The following is a 24,454-nucleotide window of genomic DNA, read 5'->3' as shown; positions in this document are numbered from 1 at the left end:
GTTCATCACCACCCCCTTTTCTGAATCAGTTGGATAGACAGTCTATTCCAGTTCTGACCAGCCAGGACCTGGAAGGACCGGCCTCCCATTTTGGCCTTCTGCACCTTGGGAATTACCAGCTGCCCCGTCCCGCTGGATCTAAGAGACCTGCTAGGAACATACTTGGTAACTAGGTCTCTTAGATGGGCGTGGCCAAGCAGCATGGCCGACAGGACGTGAGCTTCACCAGCTCCGTCCGAGGACCCTTTGTATCCTGCCGAATAGATCCTTGCTGGACCCCCCATAGGGGTGCTGACGGTCCGGATCCTTTCTCGTCCCGTCTGGGACCACCACGTCGCCAGGAGAGCCTCTGATGCCCCGTTGAAGCCGCCGGAGAACACCGCGGCGCTCGGTGAGCTCCGCCTGTCTGCACGCGAGACCGCGGACTGGGCCTGCGCGAGGAAGTGGCGGTGAGTGCGGCCCGCTTGCTGAGGAAGTCCCCCGGCTGGGGAGGCGCTCGAGTGCACGGCGGACCCCCTGATGGTCGGTGACCTGTGGTGGACGTCCTGAGAGGCCAGTGGAGGGCTGAGCTGGGGTCCGGTGACTCCCGCTGACCTGTGCAGGGGGTGGAGGTGCTGGCCCCTCCCCCCACCGACCCGATCCTACACCGGAGCTCCCGGCTGCGGAGTGCGGCTCGGGGTGGGTGTCTCCGCTGGTGCCTGGACCTCTTGGGGACTGAGGCGGTGTAATCGCCGAGTGCTGGACGCTGGCCCGCCGGAGCTACTTACACCGAGGCCCGCCTCTGCACTGGGAGCCGGGCGGCCTGTCCCCTGTGGTTTCCCTGTAGCTGTGGGGATTGCGGCCTCCGTCCCTGCTGCGGGGTGCTGCGGAGACCATTCCACGTGGAACTTGCCCTGGCGCTGTAACTAGTGGCGTCCTGCAGTGTCGACTCCTGGGGGACGCGGGCGATTTGGGGCCCCCCCATAAACTACGTGCTATTTTCCCCGACTGCCGGAGCGGCCCCCCCCCCTGTGTGGCAGCGGAACTCGGACTGTGCTGCCCCGAGGGGCTTGAAAATCGCAGTGTTACCCCTGGAACTGGAGGGGGCTCGCCCGAGGTGCGCTGGCTGGCGGTAAGCTGCTTTTACCCTGACTATTGGAGGTCCTCCCGCCCAGCTCGGTGAGTGCATCTTGCCCACTGGTTGCTGCGCTCTCCCTTGGCTAGTGGTGGGGGTCGTCGCTTGGGCCGGATTTGCCTGGTACGCCCTGCTGAATTGTCCTCTCCACCGGTCCTCCCGCCCTAGTTCTGTTGCTGGGATCTGTGCCTACCCGGTGGGACCGGGCGAGTCCTAGCTGAGGCGCCTCGTGGGGGCTCCCGGTCTGCCCGCCAGGATGACAAACCGCAAGGATAAGACTGCGAAATCCTCCCAACCCAACACCATCGTGCAGTATACCACCCCAAGACTGCCATCGCAGAGGATCACGCGGCAGACGGGACCGGACGATGGGAGCGTTGGACCGCATGAACCCTCCCGGGCAGAGATCCTGAAGGCAATCCAGGGCTCCCATTCTGCCTTGGAGAGGCAGATCGAGACTGTGTCGATCGATGTAAATCTCCTCCGGACGGACCTCCGTAAGGTGGCGGACAAGGTCTCAGATGCGGAAGGCAACATCACACAATTGCAAACTGAAGTGGCCTCCCTGCAGAAATCGGTCGCGCACCTGACGTCCACTACCCGTGCTCTGGAGAGGAGAGCGGAAGATGCGGAAGGCAGGGCCCGCCGGAGCAACATCAGGGTCCTAGGCGTGCCGGAGCGCCTTGAGGCGGGAAACGCTGAACGCTTCTTGGAGACGTGGATCCGTACCCAGCTATGCCCGACCGGACTGTCCAGTGTCTTTGTTATTGAGAGGGCACACAGGGCCCTGGTTCCCCCTCCACGCCCAGGCGAATCACCTAGAGCCATCATTGCAAAGATTCTAAATTATAAGGATCGGGATTGTATTCTACGGGCCGCGAGAGAAATGGAGTCCATCACCATTGAAAATAGTCGTGTTTCCATCTACCCCGACTATACTCCGCAGGTGCAGGAGCAACGGAAGTCCTACCTGGGAGTCAAGCAGAAACTTCGGGACATGAAGCTGCAATACATGCTCCTTTACCCGGCCAAACTCAAGGTGCTCTCCCAAGGGCGCGCTCACTTCTTTGAGTCCCCGGCGGAAGTGTGGGAGTGGCTCGAGATACGGGGAGACGACCTACCTCCTGGTGAGCGGGGTGGCCCCCGCGAGACCTGGGGGACCCGGCCCCCGAGGCGCCGGCGAGGCAGGGGGAGACGCAGGTCTGGATCCCGGGGTTCGCCCGAGTCCCGGATTACCGTGGGCGAGGATGGGGCGCTCCACGTGAGACCATCGACGGCGGGGCCCGCTTCGGAGTCACCTGAGGCCACTGCACCTGGTGAGATCCTGGTCCCGGATACCTTGCAGGAAACCTTGCTGGAGGTACACTCTGCTCCCCCGGTGATACCGGAAACCGCCCTCTCCGAACCACGGCCTGAATGAACTCTGATATGAGGTACTGTCTTGTTAAAATGTTGTTGCCCTGGGAGGTTGGGTGGGTCGCCCCCCCTGGTTTTTGCCTGCCCAGTGCTGTCCCTGCCTGGCACTGGGAACCCTGGTTGGTGGGCTGAACAGTGGATGGACATCATGTTGGCCGAGGCGATGTGGTGAGAGGTCCAAGAGTTTATGGCGTACCGTCGCCCAGCATTGGTATTGACTTTCATGAACATTCCCAGAGACTGTCCTGGAACATTGGGTCCTCGGGGAGTTGGGGGTAAGGGTGGGTGGGTTTTGGTTGGTTGTGTGTGAGTGTGGGGTGCGTGGGGTGTATGGGGTGGCTGTGCACGTCCTGGCACTGGCAGGGGAAGGGCAGGGTAGCGTTCTTGGTTGTTGCTGTCCTCTTGCTCGCGGGTGGGGGGGGGGGGGGGGGGGGGCTGGTTTTGATGGGGTGTTGGGTCCTTTTGTTTTTGGAAGGCACTGGCATGGGATGACCGGGTTGGTGTGTTTTCCTGTTGAGTCATTCCTCCTTATGGGTGGGGGAGGGGGGGGACTGATTCTGGGGTTGGGTGGTTGCGGGTGTTGTGGGGATGGGGGGAGTTGTGGGGGGTATTTGTTTTTGGCATAGTGTGTACTACTGTTCGTGCCCCTAGGAGGCTGTTTGCAGAAGTGAGACTTGGGTGCCCGGATGGGCATGACCAACGCTTATGGGATTCAAATTTTTAACTTGGAACGTGCGTGGCCTGGGTACTTGCTCCAAGCGGCATAGGGTGCTATCCTTCCTTCGTCGGCATGGAGTATCAGTGGCGTGCCTGCAGGAAACGCATTTGAATGAGGAGGGTGCTCTTAAATTGGCAAGGAAATGGAGGGGTCAGGTGTTCCATTCCTCCTTCTCTACCTATGCTAGGGGGGTCCTGATCTGGGTGGCTCCCGGGGTACCCCTAGCAGTCCAGTATGTTGAGGCTGATGTTGAGGGCAGATATGTTCTTTTACGTGTGAAACTGGATGGGAGGGACTTCCTGCTGGTGAACTCATATGCACCTAACATAGATGACCCGAGTTTCTTTACCGGCCTGCAGGAGCTTATAGCGACGGACCTGGATGCCCCCCTCCTCTGGCTTGGAGATTTTAATTGTGTACTGGATCCACTGCTGGACAGGCATCCCCCCCGGGCGGGTACAAAACCTCGGATGACGGCACGACTCCGGGAGGTAATGGAGAATCTGGGTGCTGTGGATGTCTGGCGACTCGGCAATCCGGGACTGAAGCTTTACACTTGCTATACCCCCACACATAACACACATAGCAGGCTCGACAGGGTCCTTGCGGCCAACATTGGCGCATCCCTTGTTTTATCGGTCACACATCAGGCCCGGTTCTTATCCGACCACTCGCCCGTGACGTGCACGGTACAGTGGGTGGACCGCTCCTCCCGCCCAAGGACCTGGCGGATGCCAGGGGATCTTCTGCAGGATACGGTGGGACGGGACCATGTGGAGACGTCCCTGCGTAATTATCTGGACCTGAACTGGGAAGTGGGTGATATCCCTTTTGCGACCAAATGGGATGCCCTTAAGGCAGTCGTGCGGGGCACTTGTATAGGTCTGACATATGGAGTTCGCAAACAGCTGCTCCGTGACCTCGCGAGTGCTGAGGAGCGCCTCAGCCACTGCCAGTCCCTGTCGGACCCGGATGGGTCGAACATGGACTCTGAGCGGACAGCCCGAGAAGGCGTCCATGATATCCTAAACCGGCTGGATAGATTCACTCTTGGTCGATATCGCCAACGCCTCCACCGAGAGGGGGACAAGTCGGGCCGATTGCTGGCCTGGATTCTCCGTAGAGAGTCGGCCCGGCGCGGATTGTTGCGTTGAGGAATTCCGCTGGGGTCCTAGTACACTCGGAACGGGACCTTCTTGCGGTGCTCCGCACACATTTGCAGAAGGTCTATACTGCTGACCCCCTGGTGACAGAGGCGTCCTATCAGCCATACCTCCGGGATTTGCCCCTCCAGACCCTCTCTAAAGAGGATGCTGAGGACATGGATACTCCAGTGACGCTTCATGAGGTCAAGGTGGCGGTGGCCGCCCTGCCGAAGGCTAAGTCGCCGGGTGGAGACGGTTTTCCACCAGAGTTTTACCAGGCGTTTGTTGATACTCTCGCGCCCCATCTCTTGCAGGTTTACCATGAAGCGATGGTGCGAGCTGCGCTCCCGCCCACCATGCAGCAGGGTGAGGTCTGCATGCTCCTGAAACCGGGTGGGGATGACTGTGATCCTACGGCCTACCGGCCGATCACTTTAATCAATACCGACGCCAAAATTCTTACTAAGATCTTGGCCACCCGGCTGGCTCCGCATATGACACACTTGGTTCATTCTGATCAGTGCGGGTTCATTCCGGGCCGCAACACCGCCATGAATCTCCGGCGTCTGAACCACGTTCTACATGAGGTGCGCGATAGGGAGGATCCTCAGGTCCTGGTCTCGATAGACCTGGCTAAAGCTTTCGATACAGTTAGCTGGGGGTACCTATTGGAGGTGCTTCGGTTAGCGGGGATGGGGCCCCTTTTCTGCACTTGGATTCGGATCCTTTACAGTGCGCCTACGGCCAGGGTCAGGCTCGGAGCGGCCCGCTCGGAGGAGTGGAGGTTGGGCAGGGGCACCCGCCAGGGGTGCCCCCTGTCACCGCTCCTGTTCGCTCTGGCGATTGAGCCCCTCGCAGTGACACTGCGCGCGGAGATGGCACCCTGGGGAATACGAGTGGGGGATGTGGTACACCTGGTTTCGCTTTATGCGGACGATGCGTTGTTCTACCTGACCTCCCCGCGGGAGTCGCTGCCGATCCTGTTACGCCACTTGGAACGCTTTGGTGCAGCTTCTGGGCTGCGTCTTAATCCTGAGAAATCCCTGATCTTTCCCCTTGCGGGATGCGGTTATTCCGCTATTTGGGTATTCAGGTGGCTGTCTCTGATGAACAATTGCTGGCCCGCAACGCCGACCGTGTGCTCAGTTCCCTACAACAATCTGTGTCCTTTTGGAATACGCTTCCTCTCTCCCTCATGGGACGATTGGCCGTCTCAAAGATGGTGATGCTGCCTAGAATATTGTATATCCTACAGAATACCCTCTGTCCTCTTCCTCCTCGAATTTTCAACAAGTTTGACACGATGCTCACCTCCCTGCTTTGGGCAGGCAGACGCAGCAGAGTTGCGCTGCGCACGATGGTCAGGCGCTGGGAGGAGGGGGGCTTGGAGGCCCCACGCTTTGATCTCTACTATTACGCGGCCCAACTTATACCGGCTGCGCGCTGGTTCGCGGGCGCGGAAAATTGGGAATTGCAACTCCTGGCTGGTAGCGCAGATGAGAGGGCGTTGCAATTGGCTCTGATGCGTGGCAGAGGTGCGGATGGCAACCTGCCGTATATTGTTCGGCATACTGCGGGGATCTGGCAGCGAGTGGTAGAGAGAGTGCTGAGACGGGCCCCTTTTCATAGGGAGCTGCCGATATGGATATTGGCACCGGTCGCTCTAATGGAAGAGCACATGTCGTTTCGGGAATGGCGTGAGGGCGGCTGCGACACATTGGCAGACTTATATCCGGACGAGTCCTTTGTGACCCTGGAGAGAGCTGTTGAGGCCTTCAGTCTTACGGGGGGCCAATACCTTCACTATGGAGGCCTGCGGGACATGGCGAGAGAGACGTGGCCACAGTTCCCTGAGGCGCCCCAGGTGTCCCATACTTTGAATATCTTGCTATCGTGCGGCGCGGGACGGCGATTGATAACGCTTTTCTATACAGCGATGAGAAGCGACTCGGCGCCTCCGGTGTCTCCGTCTTGGGCGGCGTGGGAGGCAGATTTAGGGGTTGCCTTGGACCCGGGACAGCGGAGGCGGATAGGGACGCTCACCAAGAAGGTATCGTGTAACGCACGTTTCAAATTGATCCATTTTAATTTCATGCACCGCACTTACGTAACCCCAGTTGCTCTGCGCCGTATTGCGGCGGATAAATCGGATGCCTGTCCTCGGTGTGGTTCAGCAGGAGCCGGATTTCTCCATCTAGCTTGGGAGTGCCCACTAGTCGGGGACTTCTGGAGGGTAGGGGTGGCCTACATCCGGAGGGTCACGGGACTGCGTCTTGACCTGTCCCCGATCCATTGCTTGTTAGCCCTGGTCCCCAAACCTAAGAGGAGGAATCTGTCATATAAAATGCTGCAGCTGCTCTTAGTGCTGGCTAGACGGCGGGTGGCTATAACCTGGATGGGACAAAGGGCGCCAGATATGACATTATGGCTTCGGGATGTGGGGGAATGGACATTGGCTGAAGAAACGCACATGCAGCATACGCGTAGGGATGAGCGGCTACAGGAGGACTTACTTGCATGGCGTATGATGTGTGCGGTGGGGTCGACTGACAGCGACTCCGATGCTACTAGTGCTGCATTGTTCTCGTCCGAGGAATCGGGACCTGAGGAAGGGGAGGCGGGGGAAGGGGAGGGAGAGTAGGGGCTGGGGTACTACCCTGATGACTACGCACATGTTCCTTATGTCAGTTTCTGTACTTGCACTGTATCCCGTGGATCTGATTCTTGCGTTTCCTGTTCTATCTGCAACTGTTGGAGCCATGCTGGGGGGGTGAACTGCGTACACATGTATTTTCTGTACCTTGATGCCAATTTTGGGGAGGGAACGTATTGTTTATTCTGTTGAAACAATAAAGTTTTTTTTTCTTCACCCTTAAAAAAAAAAACTAGGTCTCTTAGATAGGCCGGACCCACATTATGGGCAATGCAGTGACATATGAGAAGCATTTTGAACAGCACTCTTTTCTTGACTGGGAGCCAACGCAATGAGTCAAGAGCCCTTTTTGATGCCGCTTTCCTAGGCTGCATAAGCTCCAGCTGAGCGGCGGCATTCTGTAGAACCTGTAGTCTCCCAAGGCCCTTAGCAGTGGCTCCCAGATAGAGTATGTTCCCATAGTCAAGACGAGATGTGATCAATGCATGTATCATCGTCTTCCTGGCCCCTAATGGGAGAAGATCCAGCGTTTTCCGTAGTTTTTTTAATACTCCAAAACCTTGCCCCACTACCCGTCGGATGTGACCATCATAGGAGAGAGTGGGATCAACCCAAATCCCCAGATTCTTCTCTTCGGTACATGGGGTAGGGATAGGACCCAGACTCGGAGGCCACCACTCCGAGGTCCAACTGGAGTAGTTACCGCCCACCACCAGTACCTCCGTCTTGCTGCCGTTTAACTTCAAACAGTTCCTGTCCATCCAGGAGGCAAGCTCCTGCATACAGGCTCTGAAATTTGAAGAAACAGGGCTTGGGTTCCTGGGATAAGGAAGTTCACGAGCTGGGTATCATCAGCATTTGACACTACCTCTACTCCAAAGCCCTGAACAATCTCCGCCAAAGGAGACATATACAAATTGAACAGGGAAGGACTAAGGGCAGAGCCCTGAGGAACTCCCTGCTCCAATTTAATATAGTAGTGTGCACCCTGCCTGACCTGAAAACTATGCTCCTTCCCTCCCATGTGGCCTCCCCATCCCAGGAGGGACGCATCCGTCACCACTATGTGCTCCGGTTGGGGAAGGGAGAGAGATCTGCCACTGACCCAATCGCAGTTCGTGAACCACCACTGTAACTGACTCGCAGTGCCCTCCGAGATCAGGACGTGGTCGGACAGGTTGCCCTATGCTGTGCCCACTGAAACCTCAGGTCCCACCGCAGAGCCCGCATCCGCCACCTGACGTGAAGCACCAGAAGAATGCAGGAGGCCATCAGCCCCAGGAGCCGCAGTGTCAACCTGACCGAGACTTGGGGTAAAGGCTGAAAGATTGGAATCAGAGCTTGAATATCCCGAACCCGCTGTTCCGCGGGATAAACCCGAAACTGCGCAGAGTCCAGAACCGCTCCGATGAAAAGTAGCTTCTGAGAGGGGCACAGATGTGACTTCGGCACGTTGATGGAGAACCCCAGCGAGTGCAGGAGGTCGGCCGTAGTCTGGAGGTGGGAGACGACCGTCTGGGGCGAGCCAGCCTTCAACAACCAATCGTCGAGATAGGGGGAAGACTGCAACCCCTGATCTGCGCAGATGAGCTGCGACCACCGGCATAACTTTCGTGAACACCTGAGGGGCGCTGGTAAGGCCGAAGGGGAGCACTGTAAAATAAAAGTGCTCGTGGCCTACCGTGAACCGCAGGTAGCGCCGATGGACTGGCAGGACGGGGATGTGGAAATACGCGTCATGCAAGTCCAGGGCAGCTAGAACCTGAGCCAAAGTCAGCATCTTGAACTTCTCCTTCCGGAGGAAACCGTTGGCACTAGGTAGGTCCAAGATAGGGTGTAGGCCTCCTTTCCCTTCTTGGGTAACAGAAAGTAGTGGGAATAGCAACCACGTCCTACTTATTTATTTATTTTCTTATAAAGCGCAGGAATCGACCCCCATAGGGGTATCTCCGCGCTTGCGCATAGGTGCAGATGCTGGACTGATAACTGAATAGTAGAACTACCAGCGAACTATGATGTCGAGCATAGATGTGTTTTAAGGACCTTCCTAAAGGATTGAAAGTTTAAATTAGTCTTTAGGGCAAGTGGAAGTGAATTCCACAGAATGGGACCTTTGTAGGAGACGGCACGCCCTCTCTGTCTTGCCCTCCTAATCCTGGGGACCTGAAGCAGTTGCTGGTTGCTTAAACGCAGGGAACGTCCAGGACTATAAGGGATGAACTTGTCTGTTAGGTATTTAGGGCCTGTGCCAAAGAGGCATTTGTGTATGGTACAGCAAATTTTGTATTTAACCCGCTGCCGAACAGGCAGTAAATGAAGGCTGTCCAAAAGCGGGCGGGAGGGGGTTCTAGGCAGGGCATTGAGTACCAGTCTTGCTGCGGTGTTCTGGACCACTTGCAGACGCTTAAGTTGTTCCTCATTGGCCGAGATGAGCAGGCCATTGCAGTAGTCCAGTCTACTGATCACCAACGTCTGGACCAGAGTCTTGCGATGATAGTTAGGCAAGAGTGGAAAAACACGTTGCAGAAGTCCGATGGTGTGGAAGCATAGACCAGCAACTTGATTGGCATGTTCTTTAAGCACTAGTGCCTGATCCAGACGTACTCCGAGGTTTTTAACGGTCTGTTTTGGACTTGGCACTGGCCCGAGATCTAGAGGCCACCATTCTGGGGACCACAGAAGCGGGGCCTCTCCGAATAACATCACCTCTGTTTTGCCTACATTACATTGAAGGCAGTTTGCAGCCATCCAGTTAGAAACCACCCTCATACCATCCGCAAAAGATTTCCTTATTGCTGGAGTAAGGGACTGGAAAGGGAACAGGAGCTGGGTGTCATCAGCGTAGGACACCGGGGTGAACCCATATTCTCTCACAATGCCAGCCAAGGGTGCCACATACACATTAAATAGTGTAGGGCTTAGACATGAGCCTTGTGGCACTCCCTTGGTGAGCTCCCTAGAGATGGATTGAAGGGAGCCCAATCTGACACCTTGTGAGCGGTCTGTGAGAAAACTTTCTACCCAGGACAGTGCCAAACCCCCTATGCCTACCTCCCGCAGGCGGCCGAGAAGAATCTCACGTGACACCGTGTAGAAGGCCGCGGACAAATCTAACAGCACCAGAATCATTGAGCCCCCTCCATCTAGTGCCATCCTGATCGTATCGGTCACTGAGAGGAGGGCAGATTCGGTGCTGTGATTGGGTCTTCTGGCCCAGGAACGCGCTCGATGGCCCCCTTGGCCAAGAGGGCCGTAACTTCCTCCTGCAGGAGTTGCAAGTGATCCCCCGACATGTGGTAGTACTGCGGTAGCATGGCTGGAGGGGTCGTCTCGAAGGGGAGGGAGTAGCCCTTTCGGACGATTTGCAGCACCCACCTGCCCGACGTGATGGTACTCCAGTGGAGGAGGTGATGCCGAACCCTGCCCCCCACTGGCGTCTAATGGGCCTGAAATGCCGGACTAGGAAGGCTTAGAGGCAGATGCTGCGGGAGCGGATGTGGACTGACCATGCCGTTGTCCCCCTGCACAGACACGGCAGTAACCACGTCCGCGATCGCGTTGAGACTGGTCCTGCGGCCTGTGGCTGGCTGGACGTGTGGGGGTGCCTCTTCCTTGTCATGAAAGGGGCGAAATGCGCAAGTTTGCTGGCGTTGGGCTAGGCCCAAGGACTTGGCCGTAGCCCTTGAAACGCTCCATTCCCCGGAAAGTTGGCGGACCTCAGGCGAACCGTCACTGTCGTTGCAATCGCTCTACCCAGCCAGTCCGTGGTGTTAAGTCCACAAGGGATGGAGTAGCGTGCTGCATCCCGCCCTTCCGCCAGGGCTTGGGTGAGCCGTATCCGGTCCTCCTCCAGGCAGCACCTCCGCAACCGTATCCCACAGAGAGTGGGTGTAACGGCCAAAAGGGCAGGCGGTGTTGACAGACCGCAGCCCCAAACTCAGGGAGGAGAACAGTTTCTTCCCAAACTGATCATACCTTTTGGATTCCCGATCCGGAGGAGCGGTCGGGAATGCGGTCTGGAACGTAGAGGCCTGGATCACCAGGCTCTCGGGGGTAGGGTGAAGGGACAGAAAGCAGGGGTCGCCCGGAGCCGGGCGGTGGCGTCGGGACACGTTCCGATCCACAGGGAGGGCTTGGACCAGGTGCCCATCAGAACGTCGGTGAGGGCATCGTTAAACGGCAGTAGAGGCTCAGAGGAGCTTGCCTTTGGCTTGAGCACCTCAGTGAGGAGGTTAGTCCTTATGGCCGCGACAGGGAGCTCAAGAGCCAAGGCCTTGGCCGCCCTGTTCAACACCACGCTGTGAGCAGCCCTCCTGCGAAGCCACAGAGGGAGGAGAGACGAATGTCCAGACCACTGGCCTCCACCAGCTCTTCTGCACAGTCCTGGCTTCTGCTGTGCCAGAGGGTCCTCAGACTCCTCCCAGTCCTCCTTTTCATCCATCTCCTGATCAACAGGCAAAAATGATGGAGCCGGGTCGTAGGTGAAGGCCTCACCCATCAACGCCGGAGACGGCTCCGATCCGACGCCGGACTGAAACTGGGGTCGACGTCGTCAGGGGACGGCGCCGGGAGCAACACCCTAGCGGTCTGCGCCAGTGGAGTAGTCGTGAGGTCGACTGGCGACGACCCGCATCCAGCGGGGCCCTGTGGCGTCTTGACTGGAGTCGACGATGGCGCCGGGGCCGAAGCAATCGACGGCGCCGGAGCCACCGGCCCGCTATGGCTCCCAGTCGGACCCATGGGGCCCAAAGGCGCCTTGGCAGGGTCCGACAGAGGGAAGTGCGACCTCATGGCCGTGAGGAAAGCACTTATCTCCTCCGGCGTTGCGTGCAGCCCAGGGACCGGCGGGTATGGAGCTTGAGGCTGCGCCTGCGGCACCGATGGAGCCGCGTGGGAGGTGACGCCCGAACCCCTGGCCGAGTCGGAAGAGCAATGACGCCTCTTCGACTTCTTTTTCAAATGCCTCGACTTACCTGAGGACTTGGAGCCTGACGAGTGGTGGTGGCTCGTCGATCGGCGATGACAGCGGCTCCGCGACCAGTCCCTCGACTTCCTCCTTGACCGGGACCTCGAGCGGCGCGGATCCGACTGCCGGTGCTCGAGCAGCTTACGGGACCGCTGTCTAGCCTTCGAGGTCAAGGCCTGGCAGTTGGGGCACGAATTGTCATCATGGTCGGCCCGAGGCAGTAAAGGCAACGACGGTGGGGGTCGGTCACCGACATCAGGCGGTGACAGGCCTCGCAAGGTTGAAAACCAGGCATCCGAGGCGTGGCCAAGATGGTGGAGTGAGAGGTCGCACATTCCGAGTGCTCCTCAGCTACTGCCCTTCCCGGACCGTGTACACAGCACTTCTCCCCCTCACAAAGCTGTGGCAGGGGCGGGAGAAAGAGGAGACTTTCCCTGACTGCTGAGGGCGCCGGGGCTGCTGATCCCTGAACGATGGTGGCAGGAGCGGACCGAGGTCCTTGGTGGCAAATGGCGCTGAAGTGGTGACCCGAGCCGCGTGAGTCCGAGGCGCAAATCGAGGAGTCCCTGCAGCTGCGGCGTCTGGAGTGGCCCGGGGGAGCGGCGCTGGTCCTCATACTGCTTGCTATTGGTTCCATCGGCTCCGCTGCTGCATTTGGGGAAGCCGCGGCCGGGACACGCCCGGAGAGTGGCGGTGCCAAAATTGAGGCCTGGGACGCGGCCTAAGGCTGGAAGTGCTCGGGCCTGCCGGGGGCCGCGAGAGCGCACACGGAGTGGCGGAGCGAACCCCTCGCAGCTGTCCGCCCCCCCCATTTTAGCGGACCGAGAGAGTAGGAGAGCCCGGGCAGCGGGAGCGACGAGGCCTGTGGCGGTATCGAGGAACCTGTAGCCACGTGGGGCGAGATCGCCCTATCTGCGCCAGATATACCGGGGGTTCCCACAGCCCCAAGAACCAGAGCGGCAAGTTGAGGGGAGGAGCGGCCGGGGAAGCCATTGGTGGGGTAGCGGTACCCACATCAACACTACAGGCCAGCTCCCGACGTGAGGCATAGCCCCAGAGGATTCCAATGCGGGGCCTTGACTTTGGGGCCCCGGGGCGGCCGCTTGTGCTCCACAACCAGCCCAGCAGAAGGGAGGTGAACTGTCATTGCGGACAGGCCCGACTACGGCCAGACAAGAGGGGCTCAAGCCCGGTTTCCATGGTGGGGGGTGCAGCGGAGGTGGCGGCCTAGTCAACTAGCGCCGGGAGCTTTTTAATACCCCCTCATCAATGCTGTTGGGCGCTCTGTGAAGATCAGACCCGGGGTGCACCAGGAGCGACCAGAAAAGGTGGCCGAAGCAGTCCCCCTGCACGTGGGGCAGGGATCGACTAGCATAGGGGGACCCGCGCGAGGTGCTTGGTGGAGGCGGAGATACTGAAGCGCACTATACCCTAACAGGAGACGCCCAATGGCGGGTCAACGCAAGAAAGGGGACCGAACCCTGCCGGAGATGCTGGGCAAAGTACAGACAAAGGGGGACAAAGGGCAGTCGTCCCCGGGGGCGCCCAAGCAACATACTGACTCCACTGAGGGCGAGGTGCCCATCTCTAAATCCTTCTTAGAGACTCTCTTTAACTCCCTCCGAGATTATTTCCACGCATTAAAACAAGAAGTCGCTGGGGAGGTCCGCAAGATCAGGAGGGAGGTGGATAGAGTAGGAGAACGGGTGGCCACCATCGAGGACGTGGACCAAGCACGTAGCGAAGAAGTGGAACAGCTACAACAAGAAGTATTACGTCTGAAGGAACATCACGTGGATCTGCAGGCACACGCAGAAGATTTGGAGAATAGGTCCCGACGGAATAACATAGGGTCCGGGGGGTTCCACCTAAAGAGGAGGGGTCGGATATCACAGGATTCCTGCAGGCCCTCTTCTGGGACGTCCTGGGAGAAACGGCGGACTTTGAGATCAGGATCGATAGGGCGTACAGAGTGGGATTGACACGCCGGGCGCCCGCTCCGCCTCCGGACATTTTAGCCTTTTTACCGGACTTTCCTCTCAAGGAGCGCATTCTTAGAGAGGCACGACGTCGGCAACCCCTGAGGTTCCGGGACCACCCAGTGGCACTATATCAGGACTTGTCGGCGATCACGCTTCAAAAACGCAAGGCCTTCAAAGTGGCCACGGATTTCCTGAGAAGCAAAGCGGTCCCTTACTCCTGGGGGCACCCATTTCGCTTGATCTTTAAATGGAACGGCGCCCTGCACCATCTTCGCACCCTCCAGGAGACGTGTGACCTACTAGGCATTGTCTAGGTGGATGAGAACAAGTCACCGAAATCAACCAGGAGGTCCCCCAGGGACGGCTGGCAGCAAATCACTAGGCGGCGATCACCAGCGGCAAGCATGAAACCGGATGCCCATACCATCAAGCAGGAGATGGTCAGCGCCATCCAGGAGGTGGCCAAGGACACCACGTCCGCAGACTGATTGACTTAATGGGGAGTACTCATTGGCATTGTCATTGCACAAGTCCGAGGGGGCGGGGAGGGGGGGGGGCACGGGCAGCGATGTGGCTGCACATTCCCATGAGTATCTTACCACAGCCCTGCGCTGCTGGAGGGCAGGACTGGGACTATGTTTGCTTGCTGGGGCACTGAGTTGGGGTTAGAGAGGGGGTCGGGTGGGAGGGGACGAGTTGGGGAAGAGGTCAGGAGTTGGGGGGGATCAGGGGTGGAGTGGCGGGTCGGAAGGGGTGGGGTGAGGCGGGTTGGGGGTGAGAGGGCTGAAGGGGAGAGTTGGTGGGTGGAGGAGGGGGAGTTCTTGCTGTTCTTTGGGTGAGGGTTCGATTGCGGGGTGGGTACCCCTCTGTCTACATTGGGAGATGATGACCCACTCCAGACTTGAAATTCTCTCCCTTAATGTACGAGGGCTAAACAACCCCATCAAGAGGCGGGCGGTCCTGTCCCTGCTAGAGCAGTTCACAGCCGATATCTGCCTCCTCCAGGAAACTCACTTACTGCCCAAAGATCAACACTGTCTTAAATCCTGTGCCTTCCCCACGCAACTTTTCTCATCCTCCCCCAAGAAGGTGGCAGGGGTAGCAATACTGGTGTCCAGATCATTCCCGGGAAAGGTCCTCCAACGAGAAGCGGAGATAAAAGGGCGACTACTGGTGTACCGCTTCTTAATAGCAGGCCAGACAATAGTGGTGGGTTCGGTATACGCACCCAACGAGGGGCAGGAAACCTTTCTTCAGAAAGCACTAGCAGCTGCCACAGCCAACACTGAACGACATTTACTTCTGGGAGGGAACCTTAACTTAGTCTTCCATAACACGGCAGATCGCTCCTGCCAAAGGTCTGGCCAGGTGGGAGCTCTTTCCAAGTCCCCGACATGCGCACCTCCGGGATTTAGGCCTTATTGACCTGTGGCGGCACCTACACCCACGCAGTACCTACTACACCTACCACTCAGGGGCCCATAAGTCCTATGCCAGGCTCGATTATTTTCTCTGGGCCTCCTCACTGGTGCCACGAGCACAGGAAGTAGACATCCTGCCGGCCTCCCTATCTGACCATTCCCCGATGGTAGCCACCTTCCTTTTTCCAGCCGCACCAACAATGGCACCATAGAGAAGCCCTCCTCCATACCCCATCGACAGTGGACTGGATCAAATCCGTCATTACACACTTCCTGACACACAATGACAACGCCAACACTACACAGGCAACGCAATGGGTTGCCCTCAAAGCTGTCTTGCTGGGCGAATTTATTTCTATCGCCACGGCCAACAACAAAGAGCGGGCGCAGAAACGAGCAGAAATTGCACAGCGGATAACCGAGCTGGAGCAAATGCACCAGCGTACGGGAGCAGTGCAGGCCTGGCGTCAACTATGCGCTGAGAGGAAAATATTAGCTGCTTTAGATCAAGATAAAGCGGAGTATGCGGCCCTCCGTCTTCGACAGGCCTATTATGCAGGGGGGACAGATGCGGACGCCTACTAGCGAACAAGTTGCGGGAGCCCAAGGTGACTTAGTATCGGATGAAGCTGCGATAGCGGAGGCCTTCAGGGCATTTTATGAGTCCCTCCACACCGGTGACTCCCTTGACCTGCAGGCAGGGCAGGGATACCTGCAGGAGGCTACCTCCCCTCCCTGAACCCGGACCAGGCGGACTTTCTAGACAGGCCTATCGGCCTCGAGGAGGTGGTGTCAGCGATCTCACGTCTGAAACTTGGGAAATCCCCCGGCCCCGACCGGTACCCTGCGACCTTTTACAAAACGTTCTTTCACCAGGTGGCCCCTCTGTTGCGGGATCTTTTTAACTCTTTTGCCCAGCCTGGCGCGATTCCGGCAGAACTTTTAGAAGCGGCAATCTCGGTCATACCGAAACCCGGCCGGAACGCAACCCGATGTGGCTCGTATCGACCAATCTCACTTTTAAACATCGACTTCAAATTGTACACAGGCATTCTGGCAAACCGGTTAGCACCTTACATGCCACAGCTGGTGGAGCCGGATCAGGCTGGATTCATACCTCAGCGCCAAACTAGCGAATACAGTAGGTGGGTCATCCACCTCATTGAAGCGGGGTCGCACATACGACCAGACTGCATGCTACTGGCTAAAGATGCAGAAAAGGCCTTCGTTAGGGTGCATTGGCCTATCTGGAACAGGTCTTGCACCTCTTTGGCCTGGGGGACGTTTTCTGTACCCGTATCTTGAACTGCTACAGGCTGCCGAACGCCGCAGTGCGCGTCAATGGGCACACTTCCTCCCGCTTCCCGATCGGCAGAGGGACCAGACAAGGGTGCCCCCTTTCCCCTATCTAGTTCGCCCTTTATATGGAGCCGTTGGCGCAAAGGATTTGGCAGCACGCCCTCATCAATCAAATTCGGAGGAGACACACACAAGATCAGCCTATACGCTGATGATATTTTACTTCCTCTCACCGACCCCGTCCAATCCCTTCGTGCGCTTTTTATTGAACTACATAGCTTCGCGCTCGCCTCCGGGTTCAAAATTAACACCGATAAATCAATTGCCCTCAACATCTCCCTATCGCCCGAGACGTTGGCAGAAGTGCAGGAGGAGCACTCTATGCAGTGGTCTGGCACTACGGCCCCATACTTGGGGGTCCTCCTGGGCCCCACCATTCCAATAACCGCAGAAGCAAATTACGCTAGACTCCGCACACAGCTCCACGGAGAACTCCAGAGATGGAAGCGCCATTCCCTCTCTTGGCTGAAGAGGGTATCCGCCACCAAAATGACGCTCCTGCAACAGATACTTTACCTGTTTCAGACCCTTCCCTTACGCCCACCGACAGGCAGGATCCAACAGACACAGTCCGAACTGGCGGGTTTCATTTGGCAGGGTCGTCGCCATTGCGGTTCTTCCGCCTGAACACGGTGGCGTAGGAGTACCAGATCTAAAACTCTAATATTGGCTCTTCCTGGACCAGGCGGTGGTGGGCATGCCTTCACAGGGGATTCCTTTTCTTCCCAAGCATCATCGGCCGCCTAACCTCTATGCGTCCCAGATCACTAGCACTGTCATGGAGGTGTGGGATCGGGTCGTCACTAAACACGAGTTAACATCCTTCCCATCCCCTATGACATCGCTATTCGCCAACCCCGACTTCACCCCGGGCCTCGACCCTTAAGCGTTTGCGGCGTGGCGGCGTTTCTCGTGCAGGGCCCTGGGACATCTTTTTAATCTGAATGGTATCCTCTCTTTCCAACAGATGAGAGAGGACTATGGCATCCCAGAGGGGATAGGTTACCCTATATGCAGGTACGTCATTGGGCCCTTCACCCACAGATTAGGCCGGGAGCACAACATCATCTCACTCCCTACGAGAAGTGGCTTGTCACGCGCATGTCGGACAAAATACTAATTTCGGATCTGTACCAACACCTCCTCACTACGAACATTTACACATACAATGCTGGTAGGTGAGAGCGGGAGCTTGGGAGGGCCCTCACACCCAAAGAATAGCGTGGTATATACCACGGGGCCAGACACTCCGCATACCATGCAGGCCTGACTGAAACCCTGACCAAAGTGGCCACTTATTGGTACCACACACCTGAGCGCCTTCATCAATTCGACCCCCACATTAGCGACCGCTGCTGGAGAGGGTGTGGGGAGTGTGGCACGCTGGAACATCTGCTTTGGAGTTGCGACCGACTACAGGGGTACTGGAGCACGATCCTATACGACATAGACTCCCATCTAAACACCCAACTACCTAGGTTCCCAGCATATATCCTTCTGGGGTTGCCCAACGCCTTGATGTATCCTTTGAAATCACTGAGGGGCCGCCTCATCGCTATTGCATTGGGGCGGCCACACAAAACATTTGAGCTCATTGGAGGACCCCACAGGCCCCCCCCCACACACAGGCTTGCTGCACAGGTTGTGGATGGTGCTCGGCATGGAGAAGCTGTCGCTTGTACAGGCTGGGAGGGTGGAGGAATTCCCGGAATTGTGGAGGCCCTTTTTGACACTGCTCACAGGGGAGTTCCGTGAACTGAGTTGCCTACGCTATCTGCGCCTTCTTCGTTTAGCAGATACACCAATCCTGGAACGAAGGAAACCCGCACACAAACAGAAAGCCACGCGCTGCTGACTCGCTCATCTTCTTCCTTTTCTTTTTCTGGTGGGGTTCTTCTTTTGATTTGTGGACAGAGGGAGGAGGGTGGGGGAGGGCTACGTTGCTCTGTTTAAGGGTGTTTGATTTGACCTGTATTGCTGATCAGCTCCCTATGGCACGAATATGCTTGTCTTTACTGCATTGGAGCTTGTCTTGATATGCTTGACGAATAGAAAGAGGCCTTGCCGTTTTGTCTTTTCTGAAAATTCAATAAAAGATTCAAACCATAAAACCAGGCAACCCCATCGGCACCGCGAGTCGAGGGTCGCCTCGAAAAGTAATCAAAAAAGATTTTAAAAAGTTAGTCAAAAATTGACTAGAGTACTGCTCTTCCCGGATCTGCGCTTGCTGGCGCAGAAAAAAAGAAGAACTGACGTCAGCGCGCAAGAGCGGCGTCTAAGTACTCCGACGTCGTCATCCCGATGATCACGACGACGGACGCAGAGCCGCAGACGACACCTACCGACCCGCAGGGGTACTGCTGATGAAAACTTTCCGGATCCAGTCTGACGCCTGGGGATATTCTAAGGTAAGGAATCTAACACTAACCTGTTTCTTTCAGATAAGGACTGTGATTAAAATGTGAAGTGGGTTCTCACCCCCTCAATTAACACTCCAATTTCCTAGAGGCTACATATGTATATACTTAATTATGAGGAGCTAAGGAACATCTCTGTGAAACTTCATGAGAGACATTTTTAAAGGGAAGTACGAAAAGGTCAGACAAATGGCTGAGTTCACTCCATCAAACAGAAGTTGATCCAGACCAGGACACGACCAGTGACACCGAAATACAAAAATGTAATATGGGTATTGTATTAAATATTTATTTATAGTCAAACATGCCTCTGATAGGCATACTATACAGACATTTTTAATACTAGCATGGGTGAGCGAACTGGGGAGATGAAGGACAAGGAACACACAAACTATTGATACTTCTCTCTCAAAGCGAAGTGAAGAACTGTTGGCACCACTACCAAAATTAAGGAGAAAGTTGCCAACACCAGTCATTCTAGGACTTAAAAGGTAAGATCATAAAGAGTTTGAAGAGGATGACACTTTATACTGCTAGATCTGCATTAAAAAGAATCCCATTTGAGTGAGTCAAACATTTCTCCATAATTGTCGATAAATTAGAAAAAGAAATCAAGAAGGCATTTTGGAGGGCATCATTTGTTTCTAAAAGACGCCAAAGGTGGGCCACGTACTGCAGCTATAAAAATACAGCCAACTTATGAGTAATTACAGAAGCGTCTTTTAAAACCTTTTACTATGCAGAATGGAGAGGTGTATTGAGAAAATTAGAGATATTATGGTGAAAGACAAAAATGCCACTCCATGACTGTTTCAAGTTCTGTGCCCATCAACCCATTAATGGAATACAACACTGCTTCATGACAAAAGACATTACATAATCAGAAAAAATGAATACATATTCCCCACCACAGTTGAAAAAAAGGAGAAAAACCTTTTGCTTCATTCAAACAGAAATTGAGATTTGTTTGATAATGATGAATTTGGTTGTTGTAAGCAATTTATTTTGAAAATGCTGGCATGGCAAACAACATTTACAAATTTGTATTCTTTTAATCAATTAAGTTTGTCATTTATGCATCAAGTTTAATGCTTACATTATGAAAAAAAGGAATTCAAATTTACATCTTATTGCTTTTGCAATCACACGTTAAACTCCTGAAATTGTATGGGAACAACCTTGAAAAATGTGGGATATTTACAATCTATTGTAAAAGCCTTGTACAGAAGTTAAAGTAAGAACATTAAAATATTCTAGAAAGTAAGTTACAATAGATATTCAGTCAAATTAATTAGGAGTAATTAAATATGATAGAATTGAGGTAGCAAAGCCAAACTCAAGCTTTGGATTAAAATCGATTGCCTATATTTCTAGTCACACTTTGCAATAACATATGTAAACTGATATGCATATGAATTCGTAGTAGTACTTTACAAAACCAAAGTACAATCTAACAGCCCTCTATAAAACATGTATTTTTGTGGAAAGGTTTTAGTCCTAAAAAGCAAATGCACACCTTGTAAAAACAATGTACAGCAAATGCTTAAAAAAATTACAAAAATATACACTGTAGGAATATTACATCTTTCAAATGAATAGTTTAATATTTAAAAATGTAACACTCCACATAAATGTATTGTGTGAAATAATATAAAAGTTATATACATAACCATTCAACATTTATATTGAACGGAAACTATCTCATTAAAGATCAAAAAAATCGATGACAAAAAACATTAAAATACGATTGTTTGAAAAGTCTAGGAGCATGGCTAAGAAAATAGATGTACTAAAAAGCTACACAATCCACATCACTTTTATTTTTATTTTTTACATAAAATAGCTTTAAGATTTCAGTGCTACTGTGATTTTTTTTCTTTTTGACTATTTTTCATTTAAAAAATCCTTGTTTAGGTAATTTACTTTCTAATTCATATTCCAGCCATGCTGGCTAGGTTAAAATTTAGGAGTCACAACATTCTGGAGCCAAACCCTAGAAAATGGGATGAACATGTTGGTGGGATAGCTGGATTGAGCACAGTTCATGAGGACATATTCACTGAATCATTTCTCATACATCTGTGTGCAGTACTCAACAGATAACAGAAAATAAAATCTTCAGTAATGGAAATGAGAGACAAAGGAAACTGAATTTAAAGCCACTTTAGGTTGTAATATGAAACATATAGACTTGTTTCTATATCTGTTGGACAGGGTCACTCCTTCCACTGCATTTTTGGTAGAGTGCCTTTAACGGTCAGGGAAGAGAAACAAAGGTGTTCATTTTAAATGACAGCTCTTAATAGACATTTTAGGACCACAACAGAATATTTAGTGGATACAATGACTGATCGATCATACAGACCATCTGATTTTAGGTGGAAAACTATTTTAGGCTTAGCATATGTTTCAACAAAAAACTTAAAGGGAGAAAATCACTTACTTGAGTAAATATTTGTGTACACAAGCAAATTATTTATGAAAAATAACTCCTGCAAATACAGTCAATCACAAACAATTGTATTACAGAAATTTACAAATCTGTAGGTTTAGGGAATGTAGTGTGATCTTGTTTACCCAATTTGCGACTCGGACTCAAGAGCCTGAGGCAAGTGAACAATGGGAAGATCAAATACAGGAACATAGGGCCAGATGTACAAAGCCTTTTCGCAGTCACAAATGGGCCAAATCACAGAACTGGCCCGTTTGCAAAAGCAAAAAGGATTTTTCATATGTATCAAACCCAAATTGAAATTTGGCAACACGTTGCCTAATCTCAATTTGGGTTTGTGACCAAATACCTATTCAGTATTTTTAAGAGACACCCTAAATAACCCCCCTCTGGGACTGCAAATTAGAATTCTATCTATTAATGTTTTGCAACTGAATCCAGGTCTAAAAAAAATAACTTTTACCACCTCCTCTAAGGAGAGGGTTAGCCATTCCCAAACAGGAAGGGCTCCCCTGATTTCAGCAAGCCACCATCACTGGGGTGGCTATTCCTAGTGGGTCGCAATTTGCGACCTACCTCATCAATATTAATGAGGTAGGTCGAATTGCGGCTCATTAGGAATCATTAATTTGTGGACAAACCTATCAGTATATCAATCGGTTTGCAAATGAGCACTTTGGTCACAAACGGCAACTGGTATTTTGTGGCCAGAGTTGAGTACATCTGGCCCACAGATGGGGAGCATTTGCCAATTAGTATATTAATAAAAGATGACGTGTCCCTATCATATAAAGTGCACTGTCTGGTCTGCACCATGGCGTATCTTTCACTAGGTGTACCCAGCACAGAGCAGTAACTGCTCCCTAATACAGTTATTGCTCTGTGCCAGTGCCACTGTAGAGTTACACCCATCCTGGATAGGGCATTAGTGAAAGGAGGATTGTTTGTTTGAAGTAGCCTGCCTGTCATTCACTGTGAAGGTGGGAATGTGGTCAGTTTTTGAGAGGGAAAAAAGACCTCCTCTGTAGACCGATGCAGAGGGGGTACACTCTCCTGTAAGGGAATGTCACTTTGAAGGAACATCCTCAAGGAATGCACTGACTGTTTAACACCTCTTTGTGACACATAGTAAGTGTGCGTTCTAATAGCTCCATTGCCTTTGAACCCACGTCTATAATATGGTGCAGGCACAGAGGCAAAGTGCTCCCTCATTTGATTTGCATGGCCCCTCACCCCCCCATGCAGAAGACATTAGCGCACATATTCACAAATGTGATTTGTAATACAGAAGGGGCTGTTCAAGCATCTTCAGGCACTTCTGTAATACCTCAGTGCACCAGGTTTCAGAAACCGGGCACACACACCCTTGTGCCCCCGAGACACCGCATACAATGCAGCCTATAGACAATCGGGCTATGTAATCCATTGCAGAGAAAACGGTTTCATGAACATGAATCTGTTACCAATCTGTGCACTGCATTGTGAACAGAAATTCCTAATTCTGATACAGTTTAGAAGTGGTCAAAATGATAACTTTCAAAACTTCTACAAATAAACTGCACCAGTTAAAGGATTCCTAGAGAAATTTGTAGACACCTATGACCAAAGCTAGAAGGAGCCAGCACTATTAGTGGATATAAAGTGCCTGCCCTGAAGAACTGGCTTACCCAGACCCTTTAGTTGTTGAAGCAGACCTTTTGCAGGAAAAATAGCAATCATAGTAGGTAAAAAATACATAACAAAAAAACCCCACCAACTATCAAAAAAATTAAATACGTCCTTAGTATACATGAGCTTAAAATGGGTAGCTTGTTTTTGGTTTCTTCAGTGGTTGGTAAAGGAAATAAGATGAACTCTTGAAGGACGTGTGATGAAGATGTGCTGTGTAACTCCTACAGTATCACAAACTAGACACTGTTTACACCTCAGTTATCAATAGTTGCCAACAGAATGGATTGGGGAAGGATGAAAGCATTAATAGATAGGGCAAAAAACCTAGCATTTTTATGGTGGAAGTGAAAGGTAAACAATGGAATCCAGTAACTTTTTTGACAAGTACTTTTAAGAAACCAAACTGTGCACTTGACACCACGTAAAAGATTACAAGTAACGTTGCCAATAAGTGAGTTAAGACATAATAAAGACGTTATTCAACGCAAAAAGGTATTCAAATGCCATTATAGATTTCGCTACGCTTAGTAAAAATGTGTTTCTACATCCAGATACATTTACATAACGAAATTGTTTAATTTCTGTCAAGATAAGAACCAGGTATGGTACTGCTTGTATGTGAAGGTCTGGAGTAGATCAGTAGAGATAGGGAACTATGCGATACCGCACACGTTGACAGTACTTTTCCCATGCCACACCGTATTTTTTCTTGCACTGTCGCTCATCGCGGGCTTCACGATGGACAAGTAAGCAGATAAAATACATAACATAGAAGTATGGCAAAATGTGATTGAAACCTGCACAAGAGACAAAGCAACAGTTAAAAATAGGGTTATTTTGTGAAATATTCCCTGACATACAAACTGAATTGCGATTAAATATGAAAGTTTTCATTACTGATATTAGAGCTGCTGACAGTAAATACCAATACAATGTTTGTTCAGTAAAGCGATTGTCAAAAAAACATTTACAATAGCTGAGGATATTACTAACACAATGCTATGTAGAAATATCAATAGAACAATTACGGAAACAAGCAAGGTCAAAGCTAATAGGTACCGCCTTTATAATGCAAGTACAGACATATTGGCTTTGCCGTTAAATTTTATATTATAATTCCAAAATGGATGTCATTCATGT

At 52.8% G+C, this 24,454-nt stretch overlaps 1 protein-coding gene across 2 annotated transcripts in view; it reads right to left on the bottom strand.

Annotated features, from left to right (window-relative positions):
- Positions 1-20,172: 20,172 nt before the first annotated feature.
- LBR (lamin B receptor) overlaps positions 20,173-24,454 on the bottom strand; it is a 704,650-nt gene continuing 700,368 nt past the window's right edge. For both annotated transcript variants that reach the window (XM_086926155.1, XM_086926154.1), the window contains one exon: positions 20,173-24,111. In XM_086926155.1, the coding sequence (XP_086782281.1) occupies positions 23,951-24,111 (161 nt within the window). In that variant the 3' untranslated portion in view covers positions 20,173-23,950. The remainder of the gene's footprint in view (positions 24,112-24,454) is intronic.

The sequence above is a fragment of the Lissotriton vulgaris genome, chromosome 6 (genome assembly GCF_964263255.1).
Source record: "Lissotriton vulgaris chromosome 6, aLisVul1.2, whole genome shotgun sequence".
NCBI classification, from domain to species: domain Eukaryota; kingdom Metazoa; phylum Chordata; class Amphibia; order Caudata; family Salamandridae; genus Lissotriton; species Lissotriton vulgaris.
Note: the sequence above shows the minus strand (reverse complement) of the source record. Positions and strands in the feature narration are given on the sequence as shown.